The sequence below is a fragment of the Neophocaena asiaeorientalis genome, unplaced genomic scaffold (genome assembly GCF_003031525.2).
Source record: "Neophocaena asiaeorientalis asiaeorientalis breed wild unplaced genomic scaffold, Neophocaena_asiaeorientalis_V1.1 scaffold242, whole genome shotgun sequence".
Classification (NCBI taxonomy): domain Eukaryota; kingdom Metazoa; phylum Chordata; class Mammalia; order Artiodactyla; family Phocoenidae; genus Neophocaena; species Neophocaena asiaeorientalis.
In genome coordinates this window covers 6,291,866-6,311,665 of record NW_020172451.1, presented here as the reverse complement: position 1 = coordinate 6,311,665, position 19,800 = coordinate 6,291,866, and the positions used below count along the sequence as shown (strand labels likewise).

Genomic DNA, 19,800 nt, shown 5'->3' with positions numbered 1-19,800 from the left:
CAAAAATCAGAAGGAGAGAGAAAGCCATTCTGCTAGGGTCCTACTGATTAGCAGGAGCCCGTTACGTCGTATTCTCTGCACTGCGGCGGGGAGGGTGCCCTTCCCACCATTCACCAGCGAGGCTCCCTGTGCTCCTACACGGTGTACACAGCGCGGGAGGGCCTCCCGATGCACCAGGAAGGATGCGGTGGAGGACGGGCATCCACCAATGGCTGTGGGGCACCTGTCTTTCCTCGGAAACACAACAGCTGCCCTGGATCTCCAAATCTTTATTGACTTTCTAATGTTTTGATTTCTAGATCCTTGTTCTTAATACATTTCATTTTTATTTTCACCCTCCCAGTCTGTCTTCACCCAACCTGAAAACATTCCTTACAATCCCTTGATAAGAGCACCCTAATAGCACATATCTGATTTACAGCTATAGACAGCTGTCTATTCCACTGAAGGCCACACTGGCTTTATAAGGCTGAACAAGTTGTTCTAGTTTCATTATTTGGTACTCAATATATAATTACATTGTTTATATCCTGGAAACAATGGAACTCAAAAAAACAAACAAACAAAAAAACAAACCCCCAAGATATGGTTGGTCTTTTTTTTTTTTTTTTTTTTTTTTGCGGTACGCGGGCCTCTCACTGTTGTGGCCTCTCCCATTGCGGAGCATAGGCTCTGGACGCGCAGGCTCAGCGGCCATGGCTCACGGGCCCAGCCGCTCCGCGGCATGTGGGATCTTCCCGGACCGGGGCACGAACCCGTGTCCCCTGCGTCGGCAGGCGGACTCTCAACCACTGCGCCACCAGGGAAGCCCCTGGTCTTATTTTTAACAGAATACTCTTTCATAATTCATAATATTCAAGCTCTAATGGGCTAATGAATTATTTGGAAGCAATGAGAGCTCTTCATGGAATACGCCTGCTTTCCGAGAGTCCGTGTTTATTTGACTTCATTTGCCGAAGTAAGTATTGTTCTACCAATAGTGGCTACCGTAAGGAGGACCAGCAGAGGCGTTTACGTTCCCATTAGACAACCTGCAGGTGATGATAAACAACACGCCAAGGTCTCTGGCAGGAACCCAGTAAGTGCGGTCAACATAAAAACGCCATCTGCTCCCCGGTTTCAAACCGTAAATAATTGTTCCATAGCAACGAAGGCCTTCAGGGCTAAGTCTTTTGACTAAGCTTTTGGAGAGGGAGGCCAACAGGATTCCTAAAGCTCCCAATGGGCAGAGGAAGCCCCACAGGAGCAAGGCTCCCCAGTTGCCCCCCCGGGGCCCGTCCTCACCCGCAGTCACCTCTCCTTCCAACCCTTGTGACCAAGCGGCACCACTCATGGAGCTGGAAACCTACTTCCTTTGCTTGCCTATGCTCTCCTCTGCATAGGAGTTGTAATGAGCCGTGAAACAATCAAAAAGGCTTCGTGGAGAAGCCGAGCAGGTGAGTGTAGACCCTGCACCACTGGGAGTTTTCTTGACCCGGACACATCCTCCTCTCATCTAGCGTGCACATCTGACACACATGCAGCCTTCAAATCAAGTCAGACATTTAATTTTAGCCTGTAGAAAATGTATTTAAATACTTTAAAAGGCATGATTTGGAAGTTACCTCTAAGTAACCTGAAACCCAGTATGTTATACAGGTTACTCACAGGCAGCAAACATCAAACCACCCCTGTCTCTGAAAGCACTGACAGGGAACATCTCTAAACTACTAACTTTTTTTTGGGTAAAATATCTGGACTTGAAGTAATTTGAAGCTATGCTAGCAGAATGATTTAAAGATAGTTCTCTGTGTTACAATTCCTTACCTATGAACTTTGGTAGGAGAATACAGAATTTCAGGATTAGATTCTAATTAGTTAACATATATTTATACCTGTTATGTATATGAAAACGCTTCAAGCCTGTATAATTGCCAGACAACAGTAATGCCCTTTGAGATGTGAGTGAGTGATGGCGTCTCCTTGTAAGGACCGCCCATTACTGATGGGCACACATTCAATTTCCCCGAACTCCAAACTTGAAGGTGGCCCTCAATGAGGTTAATTTAAGTATCTAACAATAGCAATTAAACGTTTAGACTGAGTCACACGTCTCCTGAACTGAGTTTCTATATAATAATAGCAGCTGAACATGACAGCACTATTTCCAGTGCTCTGTATTAACTCATTTAACCCTTGCACACCCTGAAAGGTTGGTACTGCTGGTGTCCCTAAGTTACAGATGAAGAAGCTGAAGCGCAGAGAGGTTACACAGCTCAGCCCAGATCACACAGTCAGTAAGTGGCAGGGCCAGGGTTCAAGTCCAGGTCGCCCAGCTTCCCAGCTGGTGCCCACCTCCTGATATCCCAAGTTTACTTGGTGCCTGTGAAGCAGGCCTCCCTGTGCTGATCAGGTTCTGGGAGGAACCGCACAGAGTGAGTCAATTCAAGTTAAACTTGTTTTCGGCCTCTGCAGGCGGCTTGAACCTGAACCACGGCCTCTCCATGGTCAGCTTCACGCTGGAGTTAGGCAACTTGTCCCCGTCAGATGGGGAGCGCTGAAGGACGGGACCTAGGCTTTATCCCGGGACACCCCTCTGAAAGCAGCAGTGTTTTACATTCATAAAAATGCACACACAAAGAGCATTTATTTAATAGTCTATCCTGCCAACTGGAGACTCCAGAAGCTGGTATCCTGAAAACAAAAGAAGCTGCTGAAGGCACAGCTGTGAAATATTCCAACTGTTGGAATAAGACTGAACAGCTTAACATAGACCTTTGGGATTCTGCAGATTTCTCCAATTTCACATTCTAGATAAATACAACTTTCCCACCTCTAATTTTAACTCCGGGGTGCGGATTTTATTATCAAACATTTCAGTATTAGCAAACATCATCCACTAAAGAGGGTTACCCTGATTTTTTTCCAAAGGACGTCCTTGACTCCAGCCAAAGCTTTTAAAAACAATGAAGTATACTGATTTGTGTTTGTTCCTAACGCAAATAAACTCGTGAGTCCATAGTGATCACTGCTTTTCACAAAGACACTTTAAAGGTGATTTCTACCAGGTTACCTTGAGCTGGAAGTAAAATGCAAGTCATCACTGTCGTCGCTATACTTTTTTCTTGGTTTCGCTGGGATTGGCGTTTCCTGTTCAATGGTCTGCAAATCTGAGGTCACTGAATGTGAAATACCACTTGAGAAAATAGAGAATAAAATGGAAAAGAATAATATTAGTTCACGAGGACACTTGTGTGTTCACCAAAGAACGAACCTTTTTTTTTTGGCCTCGCCGCGCAGCTTGCGGGATCTTAGTTCCCTGACCGGGGATCGAACCGTGGGCCCCCAGCAGCGGAAGTGTGGAGTCTTAACCTCTGGACCGCCAGGGAATTCCCACGAATGTTTTAATTTACACTCTCAATAAAAATATACTTATTAGTGGGGTTAAAAACATGAGCAATAAAAAAATATTGTTTTGGTGTAAGCATTGAAAAATACTGGACTTCAGTGAGGCCTGTAACTAATTATACAAAATACAGTCACATATATCAGTTATGTTTATGGCATCCACTAAATGACAAGTCAGACCTATTTCCTTTTACCTAAGAATCAAATTTGGAATTTTTCATGCTATAGTGAACACCGCTGTCCCCCGGCTTCTGAGGGGGATTGCTTCCAGGACCCCAGCAGATAAAAAAACCCCACAGTATTCCTTTGTACTTTAAATCATCTCTAGATTACTAATAACACCTAAGACAATGTAAATGCTACGTAAATAATTGCAAATACAATGTAAATACTATGTAAATAGTTGCCCTTAAGAGTGGTATATGCAGTAAATTCAAGTTTTGCTTTTTAGAACTTTCTGGAATCCCCCCCACCCCCGAAACATTTTCAATCCCCAGTTGGTTGAATCTGCAAATGCAGAACCTGTGGGTACAGAGGGCTGCGGGCGGACTGTATTAGAGAAAAGCAAAACAACTGAAGAAAGCGAGTAATGAGAAAACATTTCTGAAGTTGAAATTAACAAGGAAAATCCGTTCATGATTAGCAAACTAGTTTAAATTCTGAAATCCAAGAAAGCAGAGTCTTACATACCTTCTGCAGTTTCCAAATCCCATGCCAAGTCTCTCTGATTCCACCTTCTTTTTGCCACTTGTGTTCATCTTTTCATCTTTCTTCATTTGAATATTAAGATCCTTATAGGCTAACCGTAATGATGACACACTGCCAGAAAAACCAAATGCTCCTTAATTTAGCTTTAATTCTTGTTCTTGAGTTAAAATACGAAGAACATTAAACATATCACTCTACTTTTAGCTTCGTGCTGCTTTCCATAAATTAACGATTATGAAGGCAAGCTGGCCTTTTTTTGGGGTAAAGGTCTTTTTTGAGTAGATGCTCAAGAAACTCTGAATGAGTTTACAGATACTTTTTGGCTGCTGCTGGACTTACATTACTGTTCTAGTTTATATCACTTATTATCATGTCATAACATGATGTATACTGAAATTATTTCTCTGAAGGATAATAAAAAGCAGAATTTCTTACTTGGACCAATATTTTACTATACTTCAACATTACATATCAAAAGTACGAGGTTAGTCTCGTTGGTCTGCTCTGGTTTAAGATAAAAAATATATACAAATTTGACTTAACAAATAAATAAATAAAGAAGGGATTACTTCACTGCAAAAGGGTTCTTCAGTTTACAAGAAAATTTCCTGTAAGATCTCTTTATGTAATCAGGCTCTGAGAGCATTTAAAATGGAGTTATCTCCAGTAATACCACTTCTGGGCATATATTTGGAGAAAACCATAATTTGAAAAGATACATGCACCCCAACGTTCATTGCAGCACTATTTACAATAGCCAGGACATGGAAGCAACCTAAATGTCCATCAACAGAGGAATAGATAGAGAAGATGTATATATATACAATGGAATATTATTCAGCCATAAAAAAGAACAAAATAATGCCATTTGCAGCAACATGGATGGACCTAGAGATTGTCATACTGAGTGAAGTAAGTCAGACAGAGAAAGACAAATATATGATATAGCTTATACGTGGAATCTAAAAAAAGGGTATAAATGAACTTATCTACAAAACAGAAACAGAGTAACAAATGTAGAAAACAAACTTACGGTTACCAGGGTGTAAGGAGCAGGGAGGGATAAATTGGGAGACTGGGACTGACGTATACACACTACTATATATAAAATAGATAACGAATAAGGACCTACTGTAGAGCACAGGGAACTCTACTCAATACTCTGTAATGGCCTACATGGGAAAAGAATCTAAAGAAGAGTGGATAGATGTATACGTATAACTGATTCACTTTGCTGTACACCTGAAACTAACACAACATTGTAAACCAGCTACACTCCGATAAAAACTAAAAAGAAAAAAGAAAAAAAAAATTGGAGCTGTCATTCCTCAGCCAATAGTTTCCTCTGCACCACCAGTCAGATACTCATCACCTATCTCTCAAATATTTGTGACAAATAATGCACCCAGGTGAGAAATGACGAATAAAACACTGTCCCTTACTCTCAGATTTCCAAAAATGCTATAAATACTTAATTTTTCATAAAGAAAACCAGGCCTATATTAACAATTACAAGAGTAAATTATCATATTAGTAAAATAGCAACAAAATTTCAGGGCCTTGAAAAATGATATACCTACCTACCTTATCAGGATTTCTAAGCTATCATCCATTTTAAAAAATTGTGTAAAACGTCACGAATTCCTCATAAGAAAGGCACTGTATAAATTCCATAATAATATGAATACATTTCTCTGTAGTAAAAGGGAATGACGACAGAATTTCTTACTAGGAAAAAATCATCTTGCTTTTGCTGTGAGTCAAGCAGGATTTCTGTTTTGTTTTCATCTGGCAGGTGGTTTTCTTTACTATTATTCCTACAGATCAGGTAATGGTAACATACCCACTTTATTACTTGGAAAATATAATATACTCTTTCAAGTATAAATTTTGGAGGAAAACAATAGATCTGTTTAAAATCAGTAGAACTGTGATTTTCCTTCTTGGGGTACTTGACGTACGATTGGGTCTATCCTCCATTAAAAGTGTGCACTTTTAACAGCCGGACCCTGGAAGCACTAATGGAATAAGGAAGCCAGGACTCCAAGCTTCTCAGACCCGCAGAAGCCCTTCCGGTACCAGCTCGGCTTAGGGGAGGGCTGGCCAGACACTCAGGTCAGCAAGAGAGCAGCTCCAGCGGCACCACTGTATCTTCTTACTCTTTCTACCAACTGTGCACACAGACGCCTCCGAGGATGGGCCCAGAGACTGCCAGGCGAGGCTCAGGCTACTGCCTGCCTGGATAGTTTAGTTTCGCAGTCCGACAACACAAGAAACGATACCGCTCGTGAGAGCTGATTGAACTGAAATAACTTTATTTACAGCCGTTAAAAAAATGAACTTGCAGGGCTTCCCTGGTGGCGCAGTGGTTGAGAGTCCGCCTGCCGATGCAGGGGACACGGGTTCGTGCCCAGGTCCGGGAAGATCCCACGTGCCGTGGAGCGGCTGCGCCCGTGAGCCGTGGCCGCTGAGCCTGCGTGTCCGGAGCCTGTGCTCCGCAGCGGGAGAGGCCACAGCGGTGAGAGGCCCACGTACCGCAAAAAAAAAAAAAAAAAAAAAGAACTTGCAGAAGACTAAATAAAGCTTGGGCACTTCCTCATAGCTGGCACAGCGCTAGTTTGGTGAAACTGAGCTGTGATGTGTCTGAGCGGCAGGACGGTGATTAGGGCATGGTGGTGCAGTTGTTCTGAACAAGGCCATGAAAGGGGTCAAACTAGGTTCCCAAGTCCAGTTCATAAATACCCCATGATCTGCATCTTTGCTTTTATGCTGTACTGAATGGTCCTAATGAAAGAGACACGGGGCTTCCCTGGTGGCGCAGTGGTTGAGAGTCTGCCTGCCGATGCAGGGAACACGGGTTCGTGCCCCGGTCCGGGAAGATCCCACATGCCGTGCAGCGGCTGGGCCCGTGAGCCATGGCCGCTGAGCCTGCGCGTCCGGAGCCTGTGCTCCACAAAGGGAGAGGCCACAACAGTGAGAGGCCCGGGTGCCGTAAAAAAAAAAAAAAAACAAAAAAAAACCAAACGAAAGAGACACGTTAAGGCTGGTGTTGTTTCTATTTAGTAACACGCTAGTTTCCGTCCACCTGACCTACAGGAAGGGAGCTGCTGCTTCCTGTATTCCATGTCTCCTGTTCTGATCAGGTGGGGATTTCACACGTTCTCTGGGAAAACCTCACGCACAAGCAATCTGGACAGAGCCTGCTTCCAAACATACCAATATTTTTTTAAAACTATTTTCTTAAATTTATTTTATTTATTTATTTTTGGCTGCGTTGGGTCTTCGTTGCTGTGCGTGGGCTTTCTCTAGTTGTGGTGAGCGGGGGCTACTCTTCGTTGTGGTGTGCGGGCTTCTTATTGCGGTGGCTTCTCTTGTTGCGGAGCACGGGCTCTAGGCGCATGGGCTTCACTAGTTGTGTCTCGCGGGCTCTAGAGCGCAGGCCCAGTAGTTGTGGCGCAGGGGCTTAGTTGCTCCGCGGCATGTGGGATCTTCCCGGACCAGGGCTCGAACCCGTGTCCACTGCACTGGCAGGTGAACTCCTAACCACTTCGCCACCAGGGAAGTCCCAAACATACTCAGATTGAACCTTCCCCCTTGCCCAGTGTCAAAAAGCCTAGCTAAGTCAGAGACATCAAAGTGAAGTCTGTGACAACTCAGAGTAAACCTCACAAAGAGCATTTCAAGTCACATTTTACCCAAATACAGTTTAGTGCTGCCCCCTAGGTTCTGTGAGTTAAAGGACAGTGAGGAATAAGTAGCAATTTCCAATTATCTGGCTTATGGTATGAAGGTCCTCTTAGCGCACTGTGAGCATCAATAGCAAGAAATGACACTGGTTGAGCACTTACTACGCGCCAGGCGCTGCCTGATGCACTTCAATGGGAATTAACTAAAGGAATCCGCAAAACAAGCGCATAAAGTATTGTCTTCATTAGGTAGCCCGTAGTAATTAACTCAAGCTAAAACAGACGCATGTGAAAATAAGAGAAAACACCATATAAATAAAATAAACACGCATACAAAACAGGAGTCCAAGTCGCCTTTCCTCTCTTCTCTCCTTACCATCCTCTATGCCCACTCACGGGCACTTTCCAGATGGTCACGTGTCTCTTCTGTTCTCAACACAAACGAAAACCTCTCAGGAACCTTAAGTATCTACCTAAAACAAGTCTCCAGTCTGGCCTCCTGGCCTCCAGTTTTTTCCCGTTCCTTCTGTCCTGGATAACGCCACCAAACGCACTTTCCAAAACACACCCCTTCTTCACAGCACTCCCCTCAGATGTGGTGTAAAACTGCCCGCCTGACTTCAGGGCAATCCCCAGCCATCATTCCAATGTCCCCAATCCAGGAAGGACCCCAGTGCCACCATCTGGATTCCCTCTTCTTCATTCTCTTAGGCTCTTCCTTCTCCCCCGGCCCCGTGCCAAGTCTGACTCTGAGACTCCTTCAAGATCCAGCCTCAAAAGCTCTGCAGATGCCACCATACCCACAACCTTCCATCATACAATTAGAACTTAGTCACCAAGTTCCACGGGGCTTCACCTTATAAACACTTTTTTTTCATTACAGAGATATAATTCACATACCATAAAATCCACCTTTCTAAAGTACACAATTCATATTGTTGAGCGTATTCACAAGGCTGCCACCGTCAGCACTATCTAATTCCAGAACATTTTCATCACCCCCAAAAGAAACCCCGCCCATTAGCAGTCACACCGCGTTCTCTCCCCTGCCCCCAGCCCCTGGCAACCACTAGTCTGCCTTCTGTCTCTGGATTTGCCTAATTTGGACATTCCATTTCTAAGGGATCATACAATATGCGGTCTTCTGTGGCCAGTTTCTTTGTTAGCATAAAATTTTTTAAGATTTATCCATGCTGCAGCACGTGTCAGTACTTTATTCCTTTTTATGGCCGAATATTTTATTGTATGGACATACACATTTTGTTTATCCATTCACTACTTGATGGACATTTGGGTTAGTTCTACTTTTTGGCTATAGGGATTAATGCTGCTATGAACACATGTACAAGTTCTGGTGTGGCTACATGGGCATATTTTAATTTCTCTGAGAAAATACTGAGGAGTGGATTGCTGGGTCATGTGGTAACTGCCACCAGCAAAGCACGAGGGCTCCAGTTTCTCTGCATTCTCGCCGACACTTGCTGTCTGTCTTCTTGATTACAGCTACCTTGAGTGAAGTGGCATCTCCCTGTGGCTCTGGCTTGCATTTCCCTGATGACGGACGATGCTGAGCGTCCTTCCTGCGTAAGTACCTCCTGAGCGCTTCTGTCTCTCCCTTCCCGCGACCCCATCCCAATCCTGTCTGCACAGCTTCAACCGGAAATGGCGACTGCCTCCTTCTCCCCTGGTCTCTCCCCTTCTAATCTACACGTCCATGCAGTTTTCGTTATCATAAAACTGAATTTTGCATTATCCTCCTCACACACATATGTAAGAATAAATGGCATTTGGAAAGCATATCTCAGAAACATGTTACTATGACCCAATCAAACTTACATCGATTCTTCCTTAGGTGCCGCCCTGGCCAGAAGGTCTTCCTGTTCCTTCATTTTATCTACGGCTTGGGCTTGTTTTTCAATTTCATTAAAGCACGTATTCGTCAGTTTCTGGGCTCCCAAACTTCCTTTTTTGGCCCCAAGCTAGAAGATACAGTATAAGATTACATTCTACCCAAACTGTTTGAAAACGTTTGCAACAAAAGCTAACATTTATCGAGGGTTACTTGGTCCTCACGACTCTATGAGGCCGGCACTGTCTCCATCCCCGGGTGATGGATGAGGACCTGAAGCTCCTGCCAGTTAAGTGACTCAAAGATCCCACAGCCGGCAAGTGATGAGGTCGGGACTCAAAGCCCGCACCTGCCTCCAGAGCAGGGGCTCTGCAAGGAATCACGGCATCGCAACATTCAACCAATGACAACCCGCCCAGCCTCACCAGACAGCACTGCTTTTAGAACCGTAACCATGACAGAAACTCCCAGGGAGCCTCTGTTGATTTTTTTCAGAATTTTGTCATTGACAGAGAAATGTTAAGCACTCATTCCAGAAAATCTTCACTAAGTATAACATCCCCTCATTGAACAAAATAAGCTTTTTTATCAAAGCCACATTCATTATGATATGGCTCAAAATAAAAGGAAAATGACAAAGGTGGCTTTTCTGAGTGCATGAGCCATTTCAGAGCTGAACTACCAGATATTTTATACATAATACTCACTCCTCTTTTAGCGTGATTTGGTTTCTTTTTTATGATAGAGGAAACCTCTGTCAAAAAATAAAAAGTAGAAAGTCAGACCAATGGAAATATATAATTTCAGTGTATTTTTTAAAATTCTAAGATACTGTATTTTATTATTTAAGCGACTATAACATTTTCCACATTAGTTTGTCATCCAGAAGTATACAAGTGTGCTTTACATGAACAGAGCTTTATCAAAACAGAGTCCTCAGTATTTCCACGTAGTATCCAAACTCAGAGATTACATATGTTTTGGGGACACCACACTGAAGAGAAGTAAAGAGACTGAGTTTGCCCCATTCACGTTTTTCTTCAGGAGCATTTCATATTACATTAGAACAAACCCTCCTATTAATCTCTACTCTTCAAAACATTTCAAAATTGTTTTAAAGCAGAAAGTTAGCCAGGCATTATGCATGCAACTAAAGCAGTGAAGCACTTTCTACTCTGATTTACATTATCATATCAACCAATAAGAAATATAAAACACTCTATTATTTTGGTAGCACTACATTCTAAATTGCAGAAAAATATATGATGCTTTTAGATAACGTTTCTTAAAAATTGTTTTCTGGGTAAATTTTAATCATAGATTACATATTCTGTGTTTAGAACTATGTAAAAGAGACCCAGTAAGAATAAAAACTATTTTCTTACAAAGTGAGAATGTGCTTTAACAGGAAAAAGATAGCATAAAACCACAAACAACAAAGATTGAAACTTTTAGTCCTAATGAGGGAATAAACTCACTACATTTCAAGTATAAAAAAGCCATCCATGGAAATTCTCCTTTTCATCACTTTCTTTTAGATTTGTACTGCGGTAGTCACATAGTCTGCCCCCAGTCTCCTACACGTCTATTATAAATACATGACGAAAACATCTGGAACATTTCTAATAGTTTAGTTATTTTTCACCAGAGCAGCTGCTTTCCAATTAATAATACAGTGTAATATGCACTAATTTCAGATTGTATTTCCCCGATAATGAGAAATTAGAAATTAGGTTCACCTACAATAAAATCAGAAAGACAAGAAAATGCTAAGAGTTCTTGAGTAGCTAGGAATGACTTGGCTGCTCTGACCTCTGCTTATGCTGGGACACAAACCAGCAAATCAAAAGCGTCAAGAGCAACCTTCGCCGGGTACAGAGGCTGCTGCATTTCACAGTCATCAAGCCGGCCGGAACAGAACAGCATTTTTGCTTAAATAAATCTCATTACATTTGAAGTTCTAGGCAGAATGTAAAGGCAGGATTCATTACTTTCTTAGTCAATCTCACTCTCTAAATCCCAATATAGGGTAACACACACCACCTAGAGCAGCCTTTGTTGGTGCATTAAGACCTTCCACACTTGGTCCTTGTTCTGGTCCACCTGAAAGTTGAAAATATTGATATTAACGCAGAATATAGACTCATCAAATGTGCTTTTGAATATATAATATACTCAACTTGCTCAGTACTACGAATCTTATCCAATTCTGTCAATGACTGTCTTTTCTTTTTAGCTCCATATTCAATTTTATCATTTTAAGAATTTTAATTTAAAAGTCCATTAAAACAGAAGTATATTTTGTATCCAGTTGCTTTGTAGAATAAAAATGTTATTGGTCTCCCTAATTAATATCATTTGGAATTCTACCTTATGGTCCAGTGTTTTATTTTACTTTATTTATTTATTTATTTATTTGGTTGCGATGGGTCTTACTTGTGGCATGTGGGCTCCTTAGGTGTGGCATGAGACCTCTTAGTTGAGGCATGCATGTGGGATCTACTTCCCTGACCAGGGATGGAACCCGGGCCCTCTGCATTGGGAGCACGGAGTCTTAGCCACCGTGTCACCAGGGAAGTCCCGTGGACTGGTGTTTTAAAGTAAACTCTTCTGAGGGACTTCCTTGGTGGTCCAGTAGTTAAGAATCCGCCTCCGGTTTGCAGGGCAGAAATAGAGACACAGATGTAGAGAACAAACGTATGGACACCAAGGGGGGAAAGTGGCGGGCCAGGGGGTGGTGGTGGTGGTGGGATGAACTGGGAGATTGGGATTGACATGTATACACTAATATGTATAAAATGGATGACTAACAAGAACCTGCTGTATAAAAAAATAAATAAAATTCAAAAATTCAAAAACAACAAAAAAGAAAAAGAATCCGCCTGCCAATGCAGGGGACACGGGTTCGAGCCTGGTCTGGGAAGATCCCACGTGCCACGGAGCAACTAAGCCCATGCACCTGCGCTCTAGAGCCCGCGAGCCACAACTACTGAGCCCGAGTGCCACAACTACTGAGCCCATGCTCCGCAACAAGAGAAGCCACTGCAATGAGAAGCCCGCGCACCGCAACGAAGAGTAGCCCCCGCTCGCTGCAACTAGAGAAAGCCTGCGCGCAGCAACAAAAACCCAACGCAGCCAAAAATAAATAAATTAGTTAATTAATTTTAAAAAATGCTTTATAAAGTAAACTGTTCTGAGATACCAAGTACATATGTGGACCATACACCCAATATATGTTAACATTTGGAAATTCTAATACCAATTATATCAGTGATAGAAACCTAAATTTTCAGTTGCCAAGAAATCTGCTCTGTTTGCTAGTTGATCTAAAAAAAAAAGATTCTGGTTAGGAACTCTGTTAAAATTTTTATTTTAAAAATGTTAATTTAATTTTACTTATTACGTTAAAAATGGATAAACAACATGTAATATATCCATGCAGTGGACTATTATTTGGCCATAAAAAGAAATGAAATACTGATACATGCTACAACACGGATGAACCTTGAAAACATTATGCTAAGCACAAGAAGCCCGTCACAACAGACCACGCAGAGTATGATTCCATACGTATGAAACGTCCAGACTAGGCGGAGCCTTACAGACAGAAAGCAGGCTAGTGGCTGCCAGGGGCTGGGACAAGGAGAGAATGGAGAGTGACTATTAATGGGTAGGGGTTTCTCTCTGGGCTGCTGAAAATGTTCTGAAATTAGATAGTACTGATGGTAGCACAACCTTGTGAATATACTAGAAACCACTGAATTGCATACTTTCAAGGGTGAATCTTATGGCGTGCAAATTATATCTCAATAAAGCTATTCTAAAAAAGAGAGCAGGCCCAACAGTGGTTTAGAGTAAACTCAAGTGTTTTATTTTTACACATTTTTTAAAAGATAAGCTCTAGTTAAGGCATTTAAATAGGCAATAGCAGAATGAGTGAGAATAATGCCAATTTGTAGAAAGAGAACTGATTCTACATTTATTGATTACTTACTCTGGGCCAGGAACTGCTCCGGGCACTGTAGGAACAGCAGTGAATAACAACACAGAAGCAGAGCGTTGCAGGCCCCATATTCTATTTCTTAAAATTCTTTTGTTCTCTCATTTTCACTGCGTGACCCTTACATTTAGTTGAGACTGTACCTTGCACCCGATGCTAACACATGAAATTCTGGGTTAAGTCTTGAGACGACAAGCCTCCCTAACTAACCACAGCTTAAGAAAAGTTCTAGATGGAGAATAGAGAGGAAAGTGTTGTTGCAGGTGCAGAAGGAGGCAGGATTCCAAACAGTAAAACCTTTTAGGGGAAATTCATCAGCTAGGGACACAGCTTCTGAGAGATTTCCAAGAAAACATCTTGGTCTGCATTCAGTTCCCTTAGCTTTCTGTTAGTAAACAAACGGAGACATCTGAACTTCAGAGGTTACTAAACCTCCCGTGGCAGGTAACCTTCAATCTCAGAAGGTGTTTTATACTAATAAATTGTAAGAGTTAGAATATTCACATTAGGGGGCTTCCCTGATGGTGCAGTGGTTAGGAATCCATCTGCCAATGCAGGGGACACAGGTTCGATACCTGGTCCGGGAAGATCCCACGTGCCGTGGAGCAACTAAGCCCGTGCGCCACAACTAGTGAGCCTGCAAGCCACAACTACTGAAGCCTGGGAGCCACAACTACTGAGCCTTTGCTCTAGAGCCCGTGTGCCACAACTACTGAGCCTGCGTGACACAACTACTGAAGTCCGCGTGCCTAGAGCCAGTGCTCCACAACAAGAGAAGCCACCGCAATGAGAAGCCCGCGCACTGCAACGAAGAGCAGCCCCCACTCGCTGCAACTAGAGAGAGCCCGCGCGCAGCAACGAAGACCCAATGCAGCCAAAAATAAATAAAATTAAATTAAATTAAAAAAATCCCAAAACTGTAGCAAGTTGAAAGTAAAAATCCTCAGTAATTTTATTCTCCAGTGAACAATTCGGTGTTAACTGTGTGTGTGATTTGGGTTCTCTTTTTTATAAAAATGAGATAATATTCTGTGTTCAGTAATCTTTTCTCCCCACTTTATAACTGACCATGGGCATCTTTCCCTAGCAAATGCAAGATTCTTATTTTCTAGTAGTTCCACAGATGCCAGTGAAGCACAGGACAGCACTACAGGGCGGGTCTCAGCACTACCTTCATTGTTTGCTGGAGGAGCGTCCACGTTCCCTGGTGTTAAAGAAGATGGTTCTGGTTGTCCTGAAGTCCACCCTGTGCCGCTCACCTGAAGCAAGTGGAGAAAAGTCGTTACCAGCTAAGCAAGAAAAGTCATAAAAAACAAATAACAGGGGAAAAACCTAGTAATTTAAACAGTCACCTTCCTACCTGGATTAGTGGGAAGGAAGGATAAGATATTAAAATATACCTGTTCTTAAGTCTCTGTTTCCATGCTCGAATTCCTTATTTCTCCTTTTCTTTAAATAAAAATTTTATTACGCAATAATTTCAGACTTACACAAAAGTTGCAAAGATAAAAGCTTCTATAGACTCTTCACCCAGCTTCCTCTGATGTTAAAATACCCAGGGTACATTTGTCAAAGCGAAGAGTCGTCACTGGTACAGTATTCGCTAAACTCCAGACTTTACTTGGGTTTCACCAATTTTCCCACCAGTGTCTCTTTTCTGTTCCAGAACCCAGCCAGGACCCCAGGCTGCATTCGTCACGTCTCCTCAGTCTGCTCTGCTTTGTGACAGTTTCTCAGTTTTTCCTTGTTTTTCAGGACCTTGAAACTTTTGAAGGGTACTGATAGGTATTTTGTAGAATGCCCCTCACTTTGAGTTTGTCTGATGTTTTCTTGTGATTAGACTAGGTCTGGGGGAGGAACAGCAGAGAGGACGTGCCCCCTCAGTGCCTCATGTCAACACGACTGTGCACTAGTGATGCCAATCTTTTTCACTTGGTTAGGTTGGCGCCTGGCAGTCTTTTCCCTGTAAAGTTACCGGTTCCCCCTTTCCATCCTCTAGGCCTGGGAAGCGTCACTAAGTCCAGTCCACATGCAAGGGGAGGGGGGTTAAGCCCCACCTCCAGAAGGGTGGAGAGGTATATGCATGATTTGGAATCTTCTGTAAGGAAGACTGTCCTTTCCCTCCATTTCTTTATGCAATCATCCATTTATATTAGTATGGATATTTATTTATTCTTTGGATTATAGTCCAATACTATCATTATTTTGTTGTTCAAATCGTTCCAGCTCTGACCACTGGCACCTCTTCCAGTTTGGTTCCTGAGTCCTTCAGACATGTCCTCGTCCACTCCCCCTGCCCGGCCTCCTAGCACTTCCTTTCTTCTAGCACCATAGGGCGCTCCAGGCTTATCTGCCACAGCAGCCCCAGTCCTAGAATCGGCCATCTCTCCAAAGGCAGCCCTGGGTCCTTCCACTGGAAAACAGCATTTAGAAACCAAGGTGTGGGTGCTGGGTGTGCCTGTTGTCCTGGGGTGTCACTGTCTCTAGGCCTCTCAGTGGACAGAGCTAGGTCATATATCTGTGTGTACTAACCCGTGTGTACACACGTATCTGCAATTGGTTCTCCATCGTGTGTGTGTGTGTGTGTGTGTGTGTGTGCGCGCACATATAGATATATAAAGACAGAGAGACACTAAAATAAACATGAATTCATACTAATATCTCCAACTCTAATCCACACCAAACCGTTCATCTCTCTCCTCTCTTCAGCCCATCATCTCTATTGCTAACATTTCTCAGCTACTAATCATGGATATTCTGTATCTACACCAAACCACTCATCTCTCTCCTCTTTTCAGCCCGTCATCTCTATTGCTAACATTTCTCAGCTACTAATCATGGATATTCTGTATCTACACCAAACCGCTCATCTCTCTCCTCTTTTCAGCCCGTCATCTCTATTGCTAACATTTCTCGGCTACTAATCATGGATATCCTGTATCTACACCAAACCGTTCATCTCTCTCCTCTCTTCAGCCCGTCATCTCTATTGCTAACATTTCTCAGCTACTAATCATGGATATTCTGTATCTACACCAAACCGTTCATCTCTCTCCTCTTTTCAGCCCGTCATCTCTATTGCTAACATTTCTCAGCTACTAATCATGGATATTCTGTATCTACACCAAACCGTTCATCTCTCTCCTCTCTTCAGCCCGTCATCTCTATTGCTAACATTTCTCAGCTACTAATCATGGATATTCTGTATCTACACCAAACCGTTCATCTCTCTCCTCTTTTCAGCCCGTCATCTCTATTGCTAACATTTCTCAGCTACTAATCATGGATATTCTGTATCTAGTTCCATATTAAACAGTAGCAGCAGATCACGACAGCACACGCTTCTCTTTTGTTTTCTGTTCCCATCTTTTTTGATAACTATTTCTGGTAACTACTGATTCTGTCAAAGATAACATGTACATAATGTGCAAATTATAATAGCAAAAAAAAAACCAAGGTTTAGCAATGTATACAACTTTACATAATTTTTCTTGAAAATCAGTTGAAGGACTGAGTAGCAGTTAAGCAAACGGTGGCCCCTCCCCATCGGGACTGGAAGATGCAGGGCAGCTAACAGAACATCTGGGGCTATAAGCCAGGGATCGCGTACATTTCCTTAAAGGACCAGTTAGTAAATACTTCAGGCTTTGCAGGCCTCATGTTCCCTGATCTAAGCGATTTGGGGAAAATGCACAGAGGGACCGTGGATTGTTGTTACTACTCCTATCAGAATACGAAGATGAGGTTAATGAAACGGCACTTGTTGAAGGCTTCCTCTGCACTGGGTACCAGCTACTTTTATCTGTGTTAACTCAATTCATTCTCACAATAGCCTTGAGATATGTTCTACGTACACAGCTAAATAGGGACAATGAGATTCAAACCGCTCTTAAAATCTGGGTTAAAAAAACAACAACAACGGGCTTCCCTGGTGGCGCAGTGATTGAGAGTCCGCCTGCCGATGCAGGGGACACGGGTTCGTGCCCCGGTCCGGGAAGATCCCACATGCCGCAGAGCTGCTGGGCCCGTGAGCCACGGCCGCTGAGCCTGCGCGTCCGGAGCCTATGCTCCGCAATGGGAGAGGCCACAACAGTGAGAGGCCTGTGTACTGCAAAAAAAACAAACAAAAAAAAAACCAAAAAAACCCCCAAAAAACTGTCTTCATTCTTTGTCAGTTCCAAAGCTCTGAACTGCACTGGGGAGACCCCTAGTAAGACGTCCTCAAGCCTCCCTCGAAGCTGGGTATAGGGCGTGGGACTGAATTCTAGCCAGCAGGCTATGAGCAGAAGTGACATGTGCTACCTCTAGATTGTAAAAGGATGGGGCACTTGCTTTCCCGAATGTCCGTCCTCCTCCCGCTGGCTGGGAAAGGTCATGAACTGGAGCAGCCACTCTGCACCCTGAGGGAGGAGCCACACAACGAGAAGAGCAAAATCCATACCCTGGTCAGCCCTGGACGGCCCACCTCTGCACTGCTGGTGGGAAGTTAACTCCTACCTTATTCCAGGCCTGACTGTATTTCAGGGCTGTTTGCTACAGCAGCTTAGCCTGTATCCTAACGGAAACATTTTAAATATCTGCCCTTTATAACTTTACTGTTGATAACTTTAGTTGCGCCTTAGAAGCACACGTGAAAATTGTATGAAGTGTAACACATACCTCAGGAGAAGCATGAGAGGCAAAAAAATCTTCCTCCTTTGGTGGAGGGGACAGAGGTGGTACCACACAGCTATCAAGCCACAGCTGGAACAAAAACACATGCAGCGCTCAGCGTTTCACTTGCTTCAAAGTGTTTGTTTAATGCTCTTCACTCCCTTTCTGGAGGCCTGTCTGCTAAAGATTTGTACTTTCCATTATTATAAAGTCAGGGCCCCTGAGCACATTTTAGTAACACATCAATCCAGTAACTTCTGCCACCAGACCCTGTGGAAGACAGTCGCCAGCTCCCCAAGCCATTTCCGGAAAGGAAAGAGCCAGGGCTTCACGTCTAAGGGAAGGTTCCAAAGTACAGTCAACCCCCATCATTTGTGGATTCCACGTCTGCGAATCTGTCTACACGCTACAATTGACCTGTGACCCCAAATCTGCCGTCCTGCACGGACACACGCAGAGCAGCAGAGAGTCTGTCACCCCAGGTGCACGTCCCCAGCTGAGGTGGAACAAGGCGACGCTCTGCTTCCTTGTTTCGGCTCCTGCTGTAAACACGGGTCCCTTTTACGGGCTGTTTACTGACACGCTTTCCACATTTTTGTGCTTTTTGTTGGTGGACCCATTGTTTACAATGGTCTCGAGCACGGTGCTGAAGTGCCACCTCGCGTTCCTAAGCACAGGGATGCAGTTAGCTGAGTGTCATTCAGCTCGAGCCACGATGCCCTTGGCCGCCAGCTCAGTGTCAGTGAGTCAACAATATACACTAAAGAAGGTGTCTTTAAACAGAAACACAGGTAAAATAAGGTTAGTGCTGATCAGCTGACAAAGGTGATGCTGCAGGACTCCCATGCAGTGTTCAAAGCAAACTTACCAAGCAGGACCGTGAATAGTAAGAATCTACTACACGCTGTTTCCTTGTAAGAGAAGCCGGCTAGCGAGTTCTACTGTTTGGGGTAAGAACTACTTTTTCTACTGAAACAAATGTTCCTCTGAAGGAGACCCCCCCCCTCACAACCCGCTGTGCTTACGTCAGTGCCATGCTTCCGGGTTGCCTGGGAGGCCAGCACCTTGATTCTCTCTCTATAAAGCTGGGCAGCGCGACTGTTGTACTTGGCATTGGTGTCGTTGGTGTCACACCCGTGTTGATGGAAAAAGGAAGACTGCAAAGGAGAGCACGCGGGTTAACAGCATCGCTGCATTAAATCTAACGTGGTGGTCAAAAACGTTACTGCATGCTATGAAGGATTTTTTTGAAAATACTAGTGAAAACCAAAATAATTTAAACCATGAAAAATTTTTATAAAATTTTTCCTTGTAAAAGGGGTAATACCTTCCACAGATGTAACATTGACATTCTGGTAAAAGTGGACATGAGATGTGCCTCCCAAGACAAAATAACTGGCCCTGCCTTGCTCCACTAAGCCACCTCCTGCTCCACTAAGCCACCTCCTGCTCCACTAAGCCACCTCCATCATCCAGAGTGCTATTTGGGGGGACGCTTTCCACTTGGGACTACTTTT

The 19,800-nt window shown here is 43.5% G+C and overlaps 1 protein-coding gene across 3 annotated transcripts in view; it reads right to left on the bottom strand.

Annotated features, from left to right (window-relative positions):
- ARFGAP3 (ARF GTPase activating protein 3) overlaps window positions 1-19,800 on the bottom strand; it is a 53,608-nt gene that overhangs the window by 18,575 nt on the left and 15,233 nt on the right. For 2 of the 3 annotated variants that reach the window (XM_024737512.1, XM_024737514.1), the window contains exons 4-11: window positions 19,309-19,440; window positions 18,290-18,373; window positions 14,802-14,889; window positions 11,671-11,733; window positions 10,338-10,384; window positions 9,618-9,760; window positions 4,078-4,206; window positions 3,053-3,175 (exon numbers count right to left, since the gene is read on the bottom strand). In XM_024737512.1, coding sequence (XP_024593280.1) covers window positions 3,053-3,175; window positions 4,078-4,206; window positions 9,618-9,760; window positions 10,338-10,384; window positions 11,671-11,733; window positions 14,802-14,889; window positions 18,290-18,373; window positions 19,309-19,440 — 809 coding nt within the window. The remainder of the gene's footprint in view (window positions 1-3,052; window positions 3,176-4,077; window positions 4,207-9,617; window positions 9,761-10,337; window positions 10,385-11,670; window positions 11,734-14,801; window positions 14,890-18,289; window positions 18,374-19,308; window positions 19,441-19,800) is intronic. The other variant, XM_024737513.1, reaches the window with a different exon arrangement.